General features: G+C 43.2%; 1 protein-coding gene across 2 annotated transcripts in view; it reads left to right on the top strand.

Moving 5' to 3' along the window:
* LOC137438235 (ATP-binding cassette sub-family C member 2) overlaps positions 1-10,678 on the top strand; it is a 38,812-nt gene extending 28,134 nt beyond the window's left edge. For both annotated transcript variants that reach the window (XM_068133320.2, XM_068133319.2), the window contains exons 23-33: positions 130-328; positions 545-699; positions 785-940; positions 1,758-1,957; positions 2,098-2,224; positions 2,428-2,529; positions 2,705-2,848; positions 4,593-4,751; positions 5,044-5,210; positions 5,478-5,672; positions 10,125-10,678. In XM_068133320.2, coding sequence (XP_067989421.2) covers positions 130-328; positions 545-699; positions 785-940; positions 1,758-1,957; positions 2,098-2,224; positions 2,428-2,529; positions 2,705-2,848; positions 4,593-4,751; positions 5,044-5,210; positions 5,478-5,672; positions 10,125-10,242 — 1,722 coding nt within the window. In that variant the 3' untranslated portion in view covers positions 10,243-10,678. The remainder of the gene's footprint in view (positions 1-129; positions 329-544; positions 700-784; positions 941-1,757; positions 1,958-2,097; positions 2,225-2,427; positions 2,530-2,704; positions 2,849-4,592; positions 4,752-5,043; positions 5,211-5,477; positions 5,673-10,124) is intronic.
* The last annotated feature ends 11,481 nt before the right edge of the window (positions 10,679-22,159 follow it).

Below are 22,159 nucleotides of genomic sequence, written 5' to 3'. Positions count from 1 at the left end.
TTTGTGTGGAGCTGATTGAAAGGGTTGACAAATTATTGGGTGCTGTACCTGTGGACCTCACGATTATTACCAAGTTCATGACCACATTTATAATGGGTTTCTGTGTGGTGGTTGGATCGTGTTTTCCAGGTTAAGTGGGGCGTGTACAAAGACTACGTCCAAGCAATGGGATGTGTACTGACCCTTCTGACGACCATCTGCATGCTCAGCCAAAACCTGGTCGTGCTGGCCCAAAGGATGTGGCTCAGTGATTGGACCCGAGATGTGTTGGGTAACGTCGAAGTCGGTGTCCGCCTTGGAGTTTATGCAGCTTTGGGCCTGGCACAAGGTGCTGCGAATGCGACCGCACGCACATGACATTTCGGACCGGGAGTAGTCAAAGGGCCCGTCGTTATTACCTTTGTGCAGCAAAATCTTTTTCTTTTTTTTGCCAGAGTTGGAGCTTTTCATGTCTAGGAAGTGCTTTTGATTCGACACCAAATGGTGGTCCAAATATTAAATGTTTATAAACCTGAACGTCCTGAGGTATCGATTCTGCTTGCAGGTATTTTGGTGCTGTTGAGCGCCATGTTTCTAGGTCGTGCTGGTATCCGAGCTGCTGCGAAGCTGCACAATCGGCTGCTGCACAATGTGTTGCGATTGCCTTTGTTGTTTTTCGACACGACCCCTGCTGGCCGTATCACCAACCGGTTCTCAAACGTGAGTTTGTACAAGTGGTTACGTTGTATCTCTGCATGATCCTGTCCGTGATTTTTCTCAATCGACCATTGTTCCTGTTTTTCAGGATATAGATATAATTGACGAAGCCATCCCCACCGCAGTCCGTCTGTGGCTTGTTTGCTTGTTCAGTGTGGTTGTGACCGTGTTTGCTGTGACTTTGGCCACACCGCTCTTCATCGTCGTCGTGTTGCCCCTGAGCATTTTCTACCACTTTGTGCAGGTGCTTGCACCCACAGTCTTAACTTTGAATTCTTTCAAGAAATATAAACCTGATTCTATAAGTCTTTATATTTAAACTGCCTTTTGTTTGCAATGTGAAAATCTTGATATTTTGTGAACAGTGAAGGTTTTTATTATTTATTATTTATTATTGTACTTATATATTTATTTAATTATTTATTTAATTGTTTGTTTGTTTGTTTTATCAATTAATTATCTTGAGATGCTTACTGATTTATTTTGCAAGACCAACAAATGTTCTACCATCAGTATTTGGTATCATTGAAATCGGATTCCAGCTAAGGTATTTGCAGTTGAATAATGTGCTATTCCACCTTTACATCACAAAGCCTGGTGTTGGCTTAGCGGTTAGGGTGCCGGCTTGGGATCCTAGGATCCTGGGTTCGAATCCCGGTCGATCGCTGAATTAACATCAGAGGGGTTGACTCAGCCTGTCATCCTTCCGAGGTCGGCAAATTGAGTACCAGCTTGCTGGGATGAATGATCACGGTGTGTACCCCGGTTTAGAATAGGTACACCGTATCCCTGCGCATTGAAGAGGCGACCAAGGGTTGGCATCAGGAAGGGCATCCGGCCATAAAAACATTGCCTCAAACAGGGAACCATGATTGTCATGGGGTCCGCAAGGCTAACCCCCGCTCTAGCGGGGAAAAATGGCCTTAAAACGATCATTCATTCTTTTTTTTCTTTTTTTTCATTCCACCTTTACATCACAATTCCATATGGATGCACTTGCACAGGTTGGAAGTGAAGTTATGCCATGTCTTCACATTGGATTTGTTATCAATCACCCACAGCGCTTCTACGTGGCTACCTTGCGGCAGCTGCGACGGTTGGATTCTGTATCCCGTTCTCCCATCTACTCTCACTTTGGGGAGACACTCTCTGGGTTACCAGTCATCCGGGCCTCCGGTCATTCACACCGGTTCCTTCAACAAAACTTCGACATTCTAAATGAAAACATGCTGAGCATTTACATGTGGATAATCTCAAACAGGTGTGGTGTGAATCTGACCTAACTGTCTAGTTTAACTAGTTTAACTTTTTTAGAACCTGTAAATGCCGTTAACGGGTGAATTGAAACTGTTTAACGTTGTGTGAATGTGCTGTCTAATGTCTGGTGCATGACTTCGACAGGTGGCTGGCAATACGGCTGGATCTGGTGGGTACGTTGGTCGTGTTCTTTGCAACGCTGTTTGCAGTGTTATCTCGGGGCCAACTACTTGGTGGCATCGTTGGGCTCTCCATAACATACGCTCTCAACGTACGGTGGAAAGAGGCACCTACAGTTGTATACAATGTTTATTTTGGTGACTTAAATGGTCTTTTGTAGTTTCATTGGGTTTTTTATTTATTTATTTTTTCACTCCTAGTCATGTTGGACTTGAGGATAAAATGAGCCTTTAAAAAAACAAAGTGGGATAGACAAGGGTATTTTGAAGTTGTAGGATGGGTGTGTTTGTGCAGGTGACCCAGACATTAAACTGGCTGGTGCGTCAAACTTCCGAGCTGGAGACCAACGTCATAGCAGTGGAACGTGTGGATGAGTACAGTCATGCTGAAACGGAGGTATGTTCTTGATTTGACATTATCAAGGTACAGACTGATTGGATAGGCCTATCTCTACATATTCTCATGTAAACAGGTTTGGTATTACCCAGGGACTGCTACTTGTGGAAACCAAGTGATTTGCTGCTGAGCTTGAGGATTGTTTTGCTGCAGTAAACTTTTTCTTTTTTTTTAGGCCCAATGGGTGCTTGAACAACGCCCACCTCCCGAGTGGCCCAAGTATGGGAACATAGTTTTTGAGAACTATTCACTACGGTACCGACCCGACCTTGAGCTGATTCTTAAGGACATCACCTGCAGCTTGCTCCCAGCAGAGAAGGTAAAAATGTTCTCTGCAACCCCAAAATATCTAAACTGACCCACTGGATTTTAATCATTATCACATAATTGAACGCAAGTCTACTTGCTTGGATGTGGTTGCCATGGGTTGTCTTCGGGTGGACTGATGGTATTCTGGGCCCTCGGGCAAAAGGGGTCTTTGGGGCCCCCAAGATACATCTTCTGCTGCCACTTACTGTGAAATAAAAGTTTAATAAAACAACCAATTGTGCATAAATATGTAGAATGAGATGGTGAATGAAAAACAAACAAGTATAGATAGATACATTCAAAGTACACCACCACCATCCAAATAAATAAAATATCCTCCAGGGCACCTTCGGCCACAGTGCAGCAAATAGATGGTATTGTGAGGGAGAGGTGTACAACAATTGATTAATTAATTCTCATTAAAATCAATAAATAATAATCATTAATTGATTCATTAATTTATTGGCTGACAGCACACCCAAACCAGCAGTTTCATCCAAAGCTGTAACTGAATATTATTTAAATGATTGATCAATCGGAAAAAATAATTAATTGATTACTTGATTAATCAATAATCAATTGATCAATAAATCAAATCAAAAATATCCTTTCTATCCAAATCACTGTCACTGTCGTATCTAAATTTCAACTTCATAGCTCAAACGGTGCCTGAGATTGCCCGGACAAACAAGAAAACGGAGTGAAAACTGAGTACTCCCTTTCAGCGTGTCATCGGGCCCCTTCAGTGCCGGGCGATGACATCATGCAGCGCTTGGAGATGGAATAGGAAAGGAGTGGTGTACAATACTTGTAAAGGGAAGAGAAGAACAGAACACAAATTTACTAATCAAACTGGTGCAGCTAATGCTGCAGAGCACAGAACATACATTACAGTCCAAAGCTTCTTGGAATATTTCGTAATATATGGCAAATGGCCTGAAACATTATTCCGTATAATAAAATGCACACATGGACAAAATTATTTGTCATTTACCGAAAGATTTTGCTGAGAAAAGGAAGTGGTCACTTTTGCTGTATGATCTAAAATGAAGGAGTTAGTGGGACATTTGGACCGACTAAGTCAATTCGCTCCCTCGTCTATTGAACACTTTCTCTGCAAGATTAGCAAAAACATACATGTGGTGTTTTATTTGTATATTTTTGTACACAGGATGCAAACAGTTTTTTAATGCATATTTATGGTTAATAACCATTTTCTGTAAAGTTTGAATCGGTAGCTTCAACAGCAGTGAATGTTTTGTTTAAACCAGGTAAAATGGTTAACAGTAATCCCATTCGACTTTACTGCTTTTTTTTTTTAATCATTTTTATTTTTTAACCGGCAATTCATCAAAATCGTCTAGCAACCCTCAATTGATATTGTTTGAAGATATGGTTTTAAAAAAAAAAGATCTCCTTCCCCTCCCATTTCTGAAAAGGTAAACCTTTAAAATTTATTTATTTTTGCGCACAGGCCCTTGGGCCTGGACCCTCAGTCAATGCCCGACTGCTCAGTCTGCCCCTGGTTGTCTTTTAACCAACAATATAAATAGTTGTCCATCGGTAGATGTATCCGATTGGATGCTTGCTTTTCCATACCAGTGAAATTTGTATATTGGATTTGCCTTTGCTACCTGAACAACGTAAATTCTATGTATCTCTTCCGTTAGGATTGAACAAATATCCCCCCTTCCCCCATTATATTTAATTTTTTTTAAAATGTTTGATTTGAGGATGTTGTGCATGGATTACAGGTGGGCGTGGTTGGCCGTACAGGTTCTGGGAAGTCTTCTTTGATAAATGGACTGTTTCGTGTCCTGGAGGCCGCTCGAGGAAGAATCCTGATTGACGGCATCGACATTTCATCCATTGGACTACATGATCTCCGCAACCAGCTCACAATCATCCCACAGGTCACCTGCACACCCTAGTTCTTGTTCATCAATATGGGAACATAGTTCATGCTCACTTGTTCATCATCCAGTTCATAATGATAAAGTTGGACCATTGCATGTTTGCACTTCCTGTGTACATTGGGAAGTGAATAACACTTGGCAAACATAGTTTGGTGAAAATAGTTTTTCTAGTTGTGCAGCAAAGCAACACCACCAGAGTAATTGCCCATGCAAACATCCCATCTGGGGATTAAAGTGATTTTTTTTAAACTTGTTTAAAACAATTTAAATTGTGCTTTTATGTGAACAGGAGCCAGTGCTCTTCTCTGGTTCTTTGCGACTAAACTTGGACCCACGAGGCCAACACTCCAGCGTCGAGTTGTGGCACGCACTAGAGATGGCACATCTGCACCATCAAGTGCTGGAGATGCCTGGAGGGCTCGATTACCCAATCTCTGAAGGGGGTGAAAATCTCAGGTACCGTACTATGATTAAGGGTTCCGTGCATTGCAAAGCATCGAGACTATTTGGGTTTGTCCGTTTGACATTTTCATCTGAACTAGTGCCTCAAGATGCTCAGAACCCAGATTAAAATCCCATTTTTGTCAATTTCAATGTCTTTCCAAGTGATTTGTGTAAGTGCATAGTCTACTGACCTGCATGTGATTTGTGGAATGGCTTAACTGCAAATCTTAGATGAGTATACAATAAATAGGTTTGTCGCTAATGGAGTGGAGCATGCAGTGTGGGACAGAGACAGCTTGTTTGCTTGGCACGGGCGTTGTTGCGGAGGAGCAGAATACTCGTGTTGGACGAGGCAACAGCTGCCGTGGACCTGGAAACGGACCGGCTCATCCAACAAACAATCCGCAGCGAGTTTGTGACCAGCACGGTGATCACCATTGCTCACCGCCTGCACACCGTGCTCGACTACTCACGGTGAGTTTGTCCCGCTCTCCACTTACAGCTAATGGATCTGTTTAGCCATTATCATTTACACATTTTGTCGGAGTATTCAAGAGTTGGTCGAATACATTATCTGGATTCTTTTTTTGTACAGTCTGGACTTGTGGATGAGTTCCAGAACATAATTTGGGGAGGAGAGTGGAGAAGGACATTGATGGTGAAGTAGAAGAAGACTTTGAGGAAGGAAGCACATTGGATTGGAGTGAAGAAGCTGGATATAGGAAGAAACTCTATCAGTGGATAACTTGGAAAGAAGCATAAAGGGAAGAGGCGATATTAGTGGGGGTACCCAATAACCAAACATGGAATGGGTGGGTTGGGGATAGAAAAGATCAAGGATATGAAATCGGGATTACAAAGCTGGCTTGAAACTCGAGGGAAGAGGTTGAACAGACTTTTTGTTGCATCGGTGAGAAAAGGAACAAATGAGTAGAGGAGAGCAGTCAGCCTGATTTTAGGAGTTTCGCCAGACTGATCCTGCAGGAAGAGGTCGGAACAAAACTAGAAAGGTGGTAGAAAAGAGACCACTGACCTGTAAGATGTGAAGGTGATAAGATTAGATTCGGCTTCGTGGAGAATAGTAATGATTTTGAACGCCTTTTTTTTCTATGGCATCAGGCTGTTGAGGGTGTAAGGAAGGGGTACCAGCCAAAAAGGGAGAGCAGTACTCCAAGCTGTTAAAAGTTCAGATGTGCCAAGGAAGACATGCTGGAGGATGCCCGGTTTATTCCTGGCTTGGGAGAGCAACATAAGTGTGGTTGCCCAAGGATCATGGCTGGTTCGGCCCAAAGGTTTGACCAAACTTCAAGAGGTTAAAGGAAGTAGAAGGGTGGGATCACCAGATGGTCCTTTTGGTGAGAGATTTGTCAAGATAGAAATTCTGTCGGCAGAGGGAACAGGCTGCGACATTATCTGAGGAAGGCTATAGCAGCAGTTGGCCATAAGCAAAAGGTAGAGGCTATTCCAGGTTGAAGATTAACAGGACTGGGCCCAATATACTACACTACGTTGTGGAACTTCATCAATGACAGGGAGAGGATCTTGTTGAGCCCCACGCATTGTCTAGAGGAATGGAGGAAGTCGGCAAGACAGGTTCACTGAGTGGTTCCAGATCCACAACTCGGAGCTGGCCTTGGAAGTCATAGGCAGAGTTTGGAGGTGAAGGCAGTTTTCCAGGTCATCGAGGGCTTGGTTTCGAGACTGCCCTGTTTCACAGCCTCCATCCATTGTTGGGAGAGCATGAGCATCATGTCCAAGATGTTATGACCCAGTCTGAATCCAAACTGATGGTCTGAGATCAGGCCATTTTGGGGAAGGAAGGATTTCATCAACTGCAATGACTTATTCCACAACATTGCTGATTTGAAGTAGGCTTACTCGAGACGTACTTGACAAGATGCCACCAGGTGTCTGAGGAGGGAGACCAGTTTGAAAGTTTAGTCTTTAGGTTGGGCAGATATTTTCTGGCTTTTGTGAGTGGATACTGGGATCACTGGGATTGACACAATCTGTCAATTTCCTGACCCGGATCTCAGTCAATGGAGTATCTTCTCTTCTAGACTTGGTTATGACAAACTTCCCTGCTAATGTCTGCTGCTCTTCTTCTGCTCCAATCGGTTCTTCTGATCATGTGCTTGTCAAAGTGGACATCTCTCTGGCCATTCTCAGAGAGCCTCCTCAGCGTCGATGAGTCTGGCATTTCACTCAGGCCATTTCACTCATCCTGCTCTGCCGCTCTATCTCACCCTCTCTGTTCTTTTCACCCTCTTTTGCTCAAGGTCATCTGCCAGCATCCTGGAAATCAGCAAACATTACCGCTTCACACAAAAAGGTGCAAAAACAGATCCTTGCAACTACAGACCAATCAGCCTGCTCCCAATTATCAGCAGTCATGGAATCCATCATTGCCTCGGATATGAAATCTTTCCTCTTCTCCAATGGCTTGATCTCTGATCATCAATTTGGTTTCAGACCAGGTCATTCTACTGTGGACATGCTGCTTCTGCTGTCTCAACAATGAATGGAGGTCCTCAATGCCAAACAGGAAATCAGAGCTGTCTCCCTTGACATATCACGTGCCTTCGATACGGTCTGGCACCCAGCTCTGCTCACCAAACTCTCCTCCTATGGTATCCATGGAAATCTCCATGCATGGCTTGCGGACTTCCTCTCTGGTCATAGTCAACGTGTGGCCCTGAATGGATTTCTCTAATCTCCCCTTCCTGTTCAGGCTGGAGTTCCCCAAGGCAGTGTTCTGGGCCCTGTGCTTTTTCTGGTCTTTATCAATGATCTCTCCGACTCTCTGGAAAATCCTCTATCTCTTTGCTGATGACTCCACTCTGCCGCTCCATGCCTCTTCCCTCAGATCGGCAGTCTGCAGCCTCCTCACTCTCTGAAGACTTGCACAAAATCACAGACTGGTCAAACAAGTGGAACATGTCCTTCAATCCTGACAAATCTCACTCATACTATGTCTCTCCGAAAAGATCGACTGGACAACCCTCCCATCTACTTTCTCAACAATCCTCCAAGAACCTCTGTCGCTCAAGCTTTTGGGTCTCACTATCTGCCATGATCTTTCTTGGGAAAACCACATTTCCAAGCTGGCCTCCAAAGCCAGTCGCCGACTGGGCATCCTCCGTCGTGCGAAGTTCTTCCTCGGCACACCTGAGCTCCTCACCACATACAAGGCTTTCATCCGCAGCTCAATGGAATACTGTTCTCCCCTATGGGCCGGTGCTCCTGCCTCACACCTAACCTGGCTTCACACTGTTGAAACCAAAGCTTTCAGAATTATTGGAATCTCCCGCGATGAAGCTATCTCTGAGGGCCTTTCACTCACTCACCGCAGGCAGGTAGGTGGTCTTTCTGTCTTCTTCCGACTCCTCTCTGGCCGTGCACCCCCAGCTCTCTCTGTGCTCTGTCCCCCAAATATTCCTACAGGTCGCACAAGATCTGCCAGCAACCCTCTGATGGTTAAACTGCCGAAATCTCGGCTCTCTGCTCACCTTCACTCTTTCATTCCTCTTTTCTCCCGCCTCTGGAACAAACTCCCTCACTCCCTTCAATCCCACTCCTCCCTCCGGGTCTTTAAAACAGCTGTTCACCACCATCTCTTATCTTCCCCCATCCAAAACCTTGATCTTTTCTACCCCCACTAATTCACCCCAGATCCACCTTGTTTGAAATTCCAACTTCTTTCCTGGAAGTCCTGGCAGTGTCCATATGTTTTATACCTCTCCCACCCCCCCCCCTTCCCATGCCCCCCCCCAAAGCCCTCTCCCTCTCACAGATCTCTCGATGTCTCCATGTCTCTCGGTCCCTGCTCTCAAATGTTGTTTGTGTCCTTCCCCCTCTCTCCCCATCTTGTCTACCGCTCCCGATGTTATATGTTTTATGTGTCAGTTTGTCTTTTTGTGTGATTAATGTTCGCTCTTTCACGAGCCTCGATCTTGTATACAAAAAAAACAAAAAAAAAAACATTGTTATGGGCTCTGCAGAATGATCTGAGGTTGCATTCTGTCAGACTTCTCTTCCAGGAAGAGCAGGCAAAAACTGCCCTCTGATTCAGTGTCCCATCGGCAGGAGGAAGGATATTGCTGAATGAGATGGGATGAATCCATGCATGAGAGCAGGCTTGTATGGAAGAATTCCCAGGCCGCATTACCGGGCGGTAAGGGAGAAAGACCAGTCCTTGGGTGAGATGGCAGCTCGGGGCCTATCGGTCACCCTGAGTGAGCTACCAGACATGCTGGTGCTGAGGCAGCTGGTAGTAGCCAGAGATTTCAACTCGTGCACGTAAACGGATGAACAAATTATCGCAAATGCAAAACTGGAGACATTAGCAGGAAAGTTGGGCATTATGAAGTCCAGAAGACAAGATTTGCCTTTGGCAGAAATTGGTTGGAAAAGCCACTGGTTAGGTGAGGCCCAGGATGTTAGATGTCTTTTGCTGCAGTGCCATGGTAGGTGAGTGGTGCTAATGCCCAGCCAATTGGGATGGTGATTGAAATTGACATAGGAAGAAAGTTGATGGGTGGTTAAAAGTTTACTTGTTGGCAGAGATGCAAATTGTCACTTTTAGGACCTGCACAGTTGGTGTGGAGGGGAAGGTGCAGCCAAATGTATTTCGTGGGTGTTTGGAGGGGTAATCATAGTACATGGACTGAAATTGGAATATCTTGTCTATCTAGAACGATGTGGAGGATGATTTATTATCCTGAGCATGCAAAGCAAAAAGTGGGGTAAAGCAATTGCTTCATGTCCATCTGGCTCTTATCAGTTTGATCATCAGTTTACGATTGAGTAACAACTTATTTAATTCCAATTATATTTTGAAGACTTGTACTCACCTTTTGCAACCATGATTTTACTATTGTCTGAGGACACAACAGCCAATGACAGCGCCAGGTGTGTTCACCACAGAATCATGGTTTTGGATCATGGGCGAATCGTGGAGTTTGACTCGCCTCGTAACCTGCTGAGGAAGCGAGGACTTTTTTATTGCCTGGCGCAAGATGCTGGCATCGTTGTGACTCCATGAGTCGAGCTCACCTTTGTCATTTTGTAACGAACAGTTTGTGTAGTTTATAACCTTGCAATGCTGTTACCCTCCTACCACAAGAGGGGGTCATATTGGTTTGTTCGTAACATTTTAAGCGATGTATTTGCACATGTCCATGATTGATTGTTTCACTCGAGTTGTAGTTTTTCAGTGTTGATCTTTATCCTATTTGCCCTTGTGAAGAGAGGGGGGAGTAAGTGGTAGGTGTGTATATATATATATATATAAAATGTATTAGCCACCGATGTTTAAATGCCTTTTTGAGTGTTCATATTTCTTAGTAAATTATATCCGAGGTTCAAAAAGCACATTCTGGTTTAATCCACATGAGTTGCAAGCTGGGCTGCTTCTCTTGCTGCACTTTGTGAAAGTAAATAAATTTTCAAACATTTTATGATTGTTATTTTGGCATTTGTCAAATCCTACCTGTTCTGTTCAAACCTTTCATCAATTCATATGATTGCATTTAATTAGTATAACAGGTATCATGGTTTCAGACTTACGGTGTTCCTTTGGCTCCCAATTCCTCCCACCCCCCACAAGTGTGGGAATGTTGTTTTGGAGAGTCAATTTTAGAATTGCCTGGACGTGTTGCATCAAACATGGCAGAGTGAAATCTCTGCATAAATTGAGTGCTGAAATGGTTTTGGAGACGTGAATACAATCGAGTACGGTCCTGGTAGATTTCAGGAGGAATCGAGGAGCCCACCGTACTCCACCTCCCCCCGACAAGATGACCGCCTGTCTTGGGGCCATGATACCCAGTCATAGATGAAGCCCACACAGAAATCTGGTGGATCCAAGCCTGCGCAGTCCTACAGGGCAGCTTTGTATTCTGTTGATGTGGTGCCTTCATGTTGCAACCTTTCAGATCTTGACCTTCGACTAATGTGTATTAATGCTAAATTAGGCCTTTTGCGTATGTGCTGTGTTTACAGTGACTCGGTTCAACTCTCAAGGCACTTAACTTGCCGTTGCTCACAAAATCTGTGGCTCAAAATGTCTTTTAAACATAATTTTCAGCGTTTCCATGAGAGTAGAAATTTTAAAATGTTGCAATATAATTGTTCTGTTCCAGAATGGAAATTGGAAATATAGGAACATGAGTTGGTTTTGTACTATTTCCTGTTAATACAATTAGCCAGTGGTGGCCATGGTTACAACAAACGGATGCTTGTCCTTTCACCAATAGATGCAAAAATCTCAATTTCTCTCTTGTGGCCCTGGAACCAAACAAATATATATTTATAACGGCACTCAGCCCACACAACTCCAACCCTCTTTCACCCACCCTCCTCCTAAACATGAATAATAGTAAATATCATTTTTAACTTTCTCTGTGCGTCGGCAAACCACAGATATAACCTCCCCATCGGTGTTAAAAAGCACAAACGTTTGGGTAGGACGCACCCGTCTGAACCTTCAGGCCTTTCAACAGCCCAAACGGTCAGGAATTTTTGCAGTGTAAACGGCAAGATATCAACTTTTTGGATGAGTTGATCAGGAAGTTCTTCAAATCTGGACATGCTGCTTCTGCTGTCAACAATGGATGGATCTCAACGCCAAACAGGAAATCGGAGCCATCTCCCTTGACAAATCTTGTGCCTTCGATGCGATCTGGCACACCACCCTGCTCACCAAACTCTCCTCCAATGGTATCAATGGAAAGCTCCACGCATGGATTGTGGACTTCCTCTCTGGCCGCAGTCAATGTGTGGCCCTGAATGGAATGCTCTCATCCCCCCCCCCCCCCCTTCCTGTCCAGGCTGAAGTTCCTCAAGACAGTGTTCTGGGCCCTGTGCTTTTTCTGGTCTTCATTAATTATCTCTCCAACCCTGGAAAATCCTCTTGATCTTTTTGCTGACAACCCCTCCCTCTGCTGCTCCATATCTCAACCCTCAGATCGGCAGTCTGCAGCCTCTTCACTCTCTGCAGACCTGGAAAATTCACAAAAACTGGTCAAACAAGTGGTAAATGTCTTTCAATCCTGACAAATCTCACACTCACTGTCTCTCTGAAAAGACCATCTGGACAACCCTCCCATTTACTTTCTGAAGAATCCTCTCCAAGAAGTTCTGTCACTCAAGCTTTTGGGTCTCACTATCAGCCATGATCTTCCTGGGAAAACCACATTTCCAAGCTGACCTCCAAAGACAGTCGCCTACTGGGCATCCTCCGTCGTGCGAAGTCCTTCTTTGGAACTTCTGAGCTCCTCACCACATACAAAGCTTCCATCCACAGCTCAATGGACTACTGCTCCTCTTTGTGCTGGTGCTTCTGCCTCACACCTAGCTCTGCTTCACACTAGAAACCAAAGCTTTCAGAATCGTTGGAATCTCCCGTGATGAAGCTGATTCTGAGGGCCTTTCACTCGCCCACCGCAGGCAGGTAGGTGGTCTTTGTCTTCTACTGACTCCTCTCCGGCTTCGGTCCCCCTGTTCTGTCTGTGCTCTGTCCCACAATACTCCTTGACGACGCACACGATCTGCCAGCAACTCTTTTCTGGTGAAACTGCAAAATCAAGACTGTTCACCTTTACTCTTTCATTTCTTTTTCCCACATCTGGAACAATCTCCCTCACTCTTCAATCCCACTGCTCCCTCCAGGTCTTTAAAACAACTGTTTGTAACCATCTCTTATCTGCCCCCATACAAAACCTTGATCTTTTCTACCCCGTTAATACACCCCAAATCAACCTTTTTCAATCTCAGACTTAATTCCTGAAATTCCTAGGTGTCGATTTGTTTTATACCATGTACCTCTCCCTCCTCCCCCAGCCTTCCCCCATCCACAGATCTACCGATGTCCCTGTCCTCTGCTGTCCTCTTCTGTTGTGCTTGTGTGCTTCCCTCTCTCCCCCTCTTGTCTCCCGCTCCCTTAATTGCTTGTTTTATGTGTCTGTGCATGTTTTCATGTCCAATGTGTTGGTTCTTAGCCGAGCCTCCATTCTGTATACCAAAAAATATAATATATATGTGCTCCACATGGGGAATAAACTATGGTAATGTCATGCTTACCTTCATTATGACATAATTCGACAAGTACAATGCTTGCCCAGATTAGTATGAATTTTCTTTTTTTCTATGCAGCTTCGATGGACACATTTTTCACCAAAGGAGTACCTCCTGTAGAATTTTTTAAATATTTGACATTGGTCAAGTGGTACAGGCGCCATCTTGGAAAAAACGTTGCACCTCTCTATCTCTGAAAGCGCTCCATGGAAAAAAAAATTGAAACGTGGCTCATTGTGAAGAACTCCGAATGGGGAATAGGTGTTAACGATGACGTCATTGGTGCCTTAATTATGACCATCATTTGACGGACAACGTTTAGTCTGATCAATTCGGAAAAAAAACAACATTTGAGTGGGATCTACTCAACAATTATATTAGAATGTAAATTTCTGATGTAATGGCTCACGTGGTCTGGCAGCCATATTGGATCGAAAAAAAAGAAAAAAAAGCTTTCAAAAACAAAAGTTGGTTGTGCAGGGTATGTATTCTATGAATACCATCTAATTTCACTTTTTTCTGCCAATGTCTGAGCTGTATCGGAGCCAACGGACTTTCAGAATGATATTTTGCATCGATAATGGTAGTTTGCATGGTTGACTTTTTTTAACCTTGACCTAATTTTAAGGTCATGACATTGACCTATGTATAGACATTTTAACATTTTCACCAAAATTTGACTAAGGTACGTGTGAACAGAGCAAATGAAATTGCCCTCTCTGGCTCATTCAGAGCAAGGCACATGTAAACTTCATTTACATCGTACCCATGCATGTAATACCTTTCATTGTAATCTAAATATCTATATATATAGTCACAGACGCAGCTGGTTAGCACCAACCCTTGGAAGGATGGGTGGAACCAGCTTTAACTCCTGAGGCGGTCTCCAATTTGGTGGTTATGACACGTGCGGGATGGAAGAAACACGAATCGTTTAACTTCACGCACACAAGGGTTTATTCCGAAACCCAACCAAGAACACGCCAACAAAAATGATTTATAATAAAATGAGGCATGGAATGAAAATGTAGAAAATAATGCTGAGGTAAAAATGTTAAATTGAGGTACTTCCACAAAGAGGCAAACACACACACAGAGGGTAAAGTAATAAAATAAAAATCCCCCTTCGGCACTTAGCTGGCATCAATTTGGATCCTGTGGTAAGTTTGGCGGCTGTCGAAGCCTGCAGTCACCAGGCGGGAAGCCTGGCAAAATGGCGTCAATGCCGCACATTGAAAACGCCGGTATCTTCGGCGGGTTAGGAACATGGCCCTCGTTCTTTTCTCCTCCGTTTGGGGAAGGACAGTATGGCCTTCAGCTCCCCAAAGAGCTCAGCAGCCAAAGCCTCATGATCGCCACAGAACAATGCAAGCGCTCTCCTCAGCAGAACACAATGTCCAAGCTCCTTCTTGCTGCTCACGCTCTGCCCACCACCCCCGTCATCAGGCCACATCACTCTGGGGGAGCGTGGCCTGCGGCCCTGTTTCCCCCGCCCATCGTACCACTGTATCTCTGCCTCTCCTGGGCAGGTCTTCACTGTATCGTGTCCATGGAGCGTGAATTCTAGCAGGCTGATGTTTTGCTTGGCTGGCGGTTGTTAGAAATGTTAGGGATGGCCACAGAGGGTATCACCAACAGGGGAATTATCCTGAAACCCTACTACTAATTAACACGGCATCATTCCTCGTATGATGACATTTAAACACAACCTTAAGCTACATTTTCCCTACTTATGTACATCGAGATGCTCCGACATGTCACATGGTCCATACTATTTCCTATTCAATCCTACCTTTCCTATGCTATTCTTTTCTACCCCTATAAACTTAACAATGTTTATATACACATACACATGAGTGCCAGTCAATAAGTAACCTTAAAACGGCGATATAAATTCGAGAATGTAATGCGTGTAGTTGTCGACAACATATGTTATAGCTGTGGGTAAGAGTCATGTTTTGCCTGTTTAGATCTGGCAACATTGAGCAGATGACGTCAGTAGAGCAGTTCCAAGATGGCGGCTCCCTTAGAAACATGCACCAGGGAGGAGCAACGTTCTGTCATCCGTTTCTTGGGAAGTGAGGGTGTGAATCCCAGTGAAATCCATCGCAGAATGAAGATGTAATATGGCGACATGTTTATTGCTGCAGCAGGTGTACGACTGTGACAGGAAGTTTAAAAGTGGAGTGTCCAGTGTGGCAGACGCCGCTCGCTCGGGCCGGCCTCACACAGCCGACACACCAGAAATGGTTGCAGGAGTTGAGTGCGTGCTAAGGGAAAACAGGTGCATTATGCTGGATGAAGTGGTCTCCGAATTGAACATTAGCCATGGTTCAGCACACCATATCATTCACAACGTGCTGGGGTTCTGCAAAGTGTCTGCATGGTGGGTGCCTAGACAACTCACACTGGAACTGAAAGAATGGCAAATGGACGCATCTAAATAACTTCTGCGACGTTACTTACAGTTCCGGCAAGCAGCGACCTTTCTGATAGCACGTAGTGACGGGATGAAAGCTGGGTCCACGACTTTCAGCCAGAAACGACGAGGGCAAGCAAAGAGTGGTGCCATTCAACTTCACCGAAGCCCAAAAAATTCCACCCACAGCTGTCCGCTGAAAAGGTGATGCTGCCGCTCTTCTGGGATAGCCGAGGAACACTTGGAGAGCATTACATGCCCAGAGGGACCACAGTCACCAGTGCATCATACTGCAAACTCCTTAAAAATAATCTGAAACCAGCAATCAGATCAAAACGTCGGGGACTACTCACTACCGGTGTTTTGCTGCAGCATGACGATGCTCGGCCCCAAACTGCCCGGGCTACAGCTGCAACAATCGAGGATCTGCATTTTCAGTGTCTTCCTCATCCACCCTCCTCGCCAGACCTCGCCCCTTCGGATTACCACATCTTTGGGCCACTAAAAGAGGTGCTTGGTGGAACCACTTTCCGATCCGACGAAGAGGTCCAAGAGGCGGGGCACGAATGGCTACACAAGCAGCCAAAAGATTATTTTTCTGGAGGAATCCAGGCCTTAGTAAAGCGCTGGAAAAATGCATTGAACGCATTGGAGATTATGTTGAAAAATAACAGTTGTTACACACGTACATGGAATAAACAAGTTGTGAAAAATATTTTAAGGTTACTTATTGACTGACCCTCGTATATAATTGTAAGTTTTATGAAACACTTATTTTTGAAAACTTGACAAATATCAGTCTTCGGACTGCCTTGTCCAGTGTTTGACGTTCCCGATAAACCAAAACGATGATGAAGAACACTCTGGGTTAATGGGCAAGGTCTTTTTTTTCTCTTTTTTTTTGTATACTGAATCGAGGCTCGTGAAAGAGCTAACATTTATTTCACAAAGAAATCAACCAGACAAAAAATATATAAAAAGAGGGAGCAGAAGACAAGATGGGGAGAGAAGGGGAAGCACACAAATATAACATTTGAGAGCAGGGAGATGTGTGGGAGGGAGAGGGCTTGGGGGAGGAGGCGTGGGAAGGGGGTGGGGGGGGGGGGGGGGGGGTTGGGAGAAGTATAAAACACAAGGACACCAAGGACTTCCAGGACAGAAGTTGGTATTTCAAAAAAGTGGATTTGGGGTGAAATTAGCGGGGGTAGAAAAGATCAAGGTTTTGGATGGGGGAAGATAAGAGATGGTGGTGAACAGCTGTTTTAAAGACCTGGAGGGTGGAGTGGGATTGAAGAGAGTGAGGGAGTTTTTTCTCCTGCCTCTGGAACAGAGGAGTGAAGGAGTGAAGGTGAGCAGAGCAGTCTTACACCCCGAGGAGTGGTAATTACCACCATTTAGGTTTTTCTCCATTTTCTTTCGACCAATTTCCGAGCTGTATCTCGAATCCAGATGGGACCTTCGGAATGAAAATTTGCAGCAATAATGTGAATAAAAAGTATGCGGGGTTGAATTTTTTTTGACCTTGACCTAATTTTAAGTCATGACCTAATTATAGTCATTTTAACATTTTCACCAAAAGTCGATGAAGGTTTGTCTGATTAGAACGAAATTGCCCTCTGTAGATAGCCTAGGGCAAGGTGCATTTACCCTTAATTTACATCATACCCCTCCGAGTTGAGGATCAAGTGGTCTGAAAGAAATAATGGGTTTTTGTCATCGCTCAATATTGCCAATGCAGAATCATCAATAATATTATTACATCAATAATATTATATAATGTTATTACATCAATAATATTGGTCCTGCACTGAAGTTGCTTGTGCACCTGATATAAAAAAAACCCACCTTTTAGAGGCCATTTTTCCCCGCAAGCAGGGGTTGGCCTTTTTCGGGAACCATGGTTGTTGTTGTTTTTTTTTGGTCCCCTTTTTGAAGCAATGTTTTACGGCCGAATGCCCTTCCTGACGCCAACCCTTTTTATCGCCTTTTACGACAAACAGGGAATTACCAGTGAACTGGTACTCAATTTGCCGACCTCAGAAGGATGACAGGCTGAGTCAACCCCCCTGGCGTTAATTCAGCGATCGACCGGGATTCGAACCCAGGATCCTAGGTATCTCTAAAGCCAGCACCCTAGCCGCAAGCACCAACCTGATATAGAGGGTCAATATATGGTTGAACCCCCAAAAAATTGATACAATAGGTTTTTCAATGGATTCTGGTACCATTGGGCATGCTAAATAACATACTAAAAATCTAGTAACATCTGACTTCCGGAAAGGGGTCATTTTCAAGATGGCGTCCAAGATGGCCGCCAGGAGCTTAAAATGGCCATATCTCAATTATTATTCAACCTAGAAAGGTGGTTTTGGTGTCTAACCCTAGGTTTTAGGGCCCAAGGGATCCAATTGAATCAATAAAATTACCATCAGTTAATTATTTATTGACAAGTCCAAGATGGCAGCCCAAGGTGACATCCTGATCCACTAAAATGGCTCTGTCGAATAGTAGTCAACCTAGAGAGATATTTTCAGTGTGTATACCTAGGTTTAAGGCACCCAGGAAATCATCAAAATTACTTAAATAAGCACAAAGTAATCAGGTAATCCAGTAAGCCAGGTTTACCAGCCCATTAGGCATTTGTTGTCTTATACAGTTAGTCGCTATTCATCGTCATCCTCCGACTCACCAGCTAATGAACCAAGTGTGTGTTTCAGATTGGAGATAAGAGTGTAATGTGTCTACACCACTGTCACCTGTGACTCGAGTCCACAGTATTCAGTGATCATTACAGACAAAGGTTTGTACAAAGCTTGAGAGGTTATGGCAAGGGACAGACTATTTTATATTGGGGAGGGGGGGGGGGGGGGACTGAAAAATCTGACAAACAATTTATTTTCATCTCAAAAGGAATAAGTATATTATTTGGTACATGTATGCATAAACAAAATCCATATTTTTTAGATATTTCCAAAAGAAATGTACACTTGTAATGCTCCAGACAGTCTCTTGAAGGTCATTCATTGTAACTGCTCCACTGCCTGCAAGACACTCCGCTGCTCTTGTAGACGATATGGACTACCATGATATGGACTACCATGCCTGTGGACCGTGCCAACTTGAAGAATGTGACAATCCACATTACAAGTTTCTTCCAGAGGAGTCGGAGGATGACGATGAATAGCGACTAACTGTATAAGACAACAAATGCCTAACGGGCTGGTAAACCTGGCTTACTGGATTACCTGATTACTTTGTGCTTATTTAAGTAATTTTGATGATTTCCTGGGTGCCTTAAACCTAGGTATACACACTGAAAATATCTCTCTAGGTTGACTACTATTCGACAGAGCCATTTTAGTGGATCAGGATGTCACCTTGGGATGCCCTCTTGGACTTGTCAATAAATAATTAACTGATGGTAATTTTATTGATTCAATTGGATTCCTTGGGCCCTAAAACCTAGGGTTAGACACCAAAACCACCTTTCTAGGTTGAATAATAATTGAGATATGGCCATTTTAAGCTCCCGGCGGCCATCTTGGACGCCATCTTGAAAATGACCCCTTTCCGGAAGTCAGATGTTACTAGATTTTTAGTATGTTATTTAGCATGCCCAATGGTACCAGAATCCATTGAAAAACCTTTTGTATCAATTTTTTGGGAGTTAGGTGAGTTTTTTTCGTATATTGACCCTACTAATATTTGTTTCATGTCCATGACTTACTTTTTTTTTACTCCCGCTAGGGAGTAATGCATTCGATCGTGTCCGTGTGTGTGTGTCCGTGTGTGTGTGTGTGTGTGTGTGTGTGTGTGTGTGTGTGTGTGTGTGCGTGTGTGTGAACAAGATATCTGAAAAAGTTCTGAACGGATTTGGATGAAAGTTGCTGGGATGTTTGCACTTGGGATAAGGAAGAATTGATTAGTTTTTGGTGAAGCTCAGGAAATTATTCCGGATCCAGGAAGTTTTTTGGGGAATTTTTTTTTCTGTTTTCCTTTAAAAACCATTTTCTCTGCAATAATTGGACCGATTGAGAACAAATTTTTACCATAGGAGGGACTCGGTCTGCAGAATATTTTAATGGTAATTATGACGTCACAGGTCACGTGGTTTGGCTGCCATATTGTTTTGAGTGAAAAACACTAAAATCCAATTTTCTCCAAAACGCCTAAACAGATCGAGGCCAAACTTTGCAGGCAGAATCGCATACGCATGACGAACAAAAAAGTCAGCGAGCATGACGTCATGCATCACAAGGTTTCAGAGTTATGACGTTTTTAAGCACAAACATTTAAAACCTAGCTCCTCCCTCATTTGTGATCCAATCGAGGGGAAACTTCACAGATCTGTTCAGCATATCAGTCTACTAAAATGCCTTTTTGGAATTTGCGATAGGTCACGTGGTTTGGCAGATATCGTTAATTAAACGCAAATAATAAAAACATTTATATCTCTTGAACCACTTCATTGATCGATGTGAAACTTCATACTGTAGTGGAGGTCATGAAGAGTAACAAGTGTGCAAAATATGAAGATGATTGGATGTACGGTCTGGAAGCTAGAAGTTGTTATTGCCTGAAGAAGAAGATTCTTCGACTGTGGACGATTAATTATTTATCACATGTGCAGACATGCAGGCATCATTTCACACAATGTCCCGGGGGTAATTTGAACCTCAAATAAAATTATAATTCCAGATTTGTCAATGGCTGAGGTATATTAACAAACGAATAAAACAGATTTGGCAAAATTCGAACTTTTTTTTAAAAGATCGCATATTCACCCAGGGTTGTGAGAAGCTGAAGAAGAAGAAACCTCGCATGGGCTTTCCAGACCAAAAAATAATTCTGGCTCTGCGTTTTTCAGGTTTATTTATCTATATATCTACATATCTGGGCAGTGTCTGTTGTCACTGAACTATTCCCTGAAACTTTTGTTTCCGTGGTTGTGAAGTGTTTTTAATAACATGGTGGTGGTTTTGAATCACGTGGTGGTTTTGAATAACGTGGTGGTGAGGTATTTTAAATTATGTGGTGGTGAGGTGTAAAATGACGTGGTGGTGAGGTGTTTTTAAATCACGTGGCTGTGAGGTGTTTTTAATTAACATTGTGATATGAAAATAGTTTTCATATTTGTTGTAAATGTAGTTTAAACTCGTGGTTATGCGTTAGAGCGGTGTATTTTTATAGCTTTCATATTTGTTGTAAATGTAGTTTAAACTCGTGGTTATGCGTTAGAGCGGTGTATTTTTTTAGCAGCGTCGTCTTCAATGTTCATTTTTTTCTAATAAAGACATATTCTGTCATTTTAAAACCACCAAAGTGTGTATTCGGTTTCCCCGTTTCATAAAATGTATCGTTTGATACGTATAACGCTTTAAAAAAAAATTTCTTTTTTTTCTTTTACCTCAGAAGAGATATCAACATTTACCTCAGCGAATGTCAATCGCGGTGTCAGTATTTGATGAACTTATAAAGACTTAGGTGAGTTATAAGTGTGACAAGCATGTGCACGGGATTCTTCCCAGAATAATGAGTGGTCGCATTAGCTTGTACGACTTAAAATGAGCGAGTTTTGTTTTGACGTTTGGGCCAGTTTTACATGTTGTATCCCTAAGGAATGAAACGAACGTTTTCCTGGCTTACAATTTTATTTGAAGTCACACATGCCTCAAAATGCACTCACTTATATAGAATTGAACGCTGAAGCCGAAAATGTAAGTGAAATTGCCTTGTTTTTTTTTAACATTATGTTCTATATATTCTAAATATATATCGGTGCAGTGTCTGTCTTGTGTTGTCTTGTCTTGTGTTGTCACTGAACTACTCCCTCAAGCTTTTGTGAAATCGTACTATTCCAACTTGACCCACGGCGGGAGTATGCGCTCTACTGAGTGGCGTGCTAGTTTCGGATTGTGACCGAATTTAACAAAAAACATTTTTCATAATAACTTGAATAATTTCTCCACGATTTTCATGATGTTGAATTTCATGGATAGATTTTAGATGGGGTGAAAATTTTCTCTATCCCCAAATATTGAAGGTCAAGGTCATATAGTGTGGTCCGAAAAAAATATGGCTCCGTCCAAGGGTAAGCCTCAAGACCCCCGGGGGGCTTACCCTTGGCTCTCGCTTTGTGATCCTGTATAGTTGATATTGATGTTGTTTATTTTTCATCCCAATAACCTTGAAAATGATAGGCTATTCAAAGTCATATATGTTAACCTGGTTTCTGCTCTTTTAAATATTTGGGTCATCAACCGTTTGTTACATATAAAACGTTGAAAAGTGGTGGTTATTTGCAAAATAGAAACTCCCTATTTTTGTTGTTCAGAATCCTAGATGACCTTGAATTGAGCTTCAACGCCAAGATGGTATCTCCTCTGATTCAGAACTTGTAATCATATAGAAGATATCATACCAACTTGCAACAAAGCCGATGAATACGTCTTGCATTCGTTTTCCC

Source organism: Myxine glutinosa, chromosome 12 (assembly GCF_964187855.1).
Source record: "Myxine glutinosa chromosome 12, kmMyxGlut1.1, whole genome shotgun sequence".
Taxonomy (NCBI): Eukaryota; Metazoa; Chordata; class Myxini; order Myxiniformes; family Myxinidae; genus Myxine; species Myxine glutinosa.
This window is presented reverse-complemented; position numbering and strand designations above follow the sequence as displayed.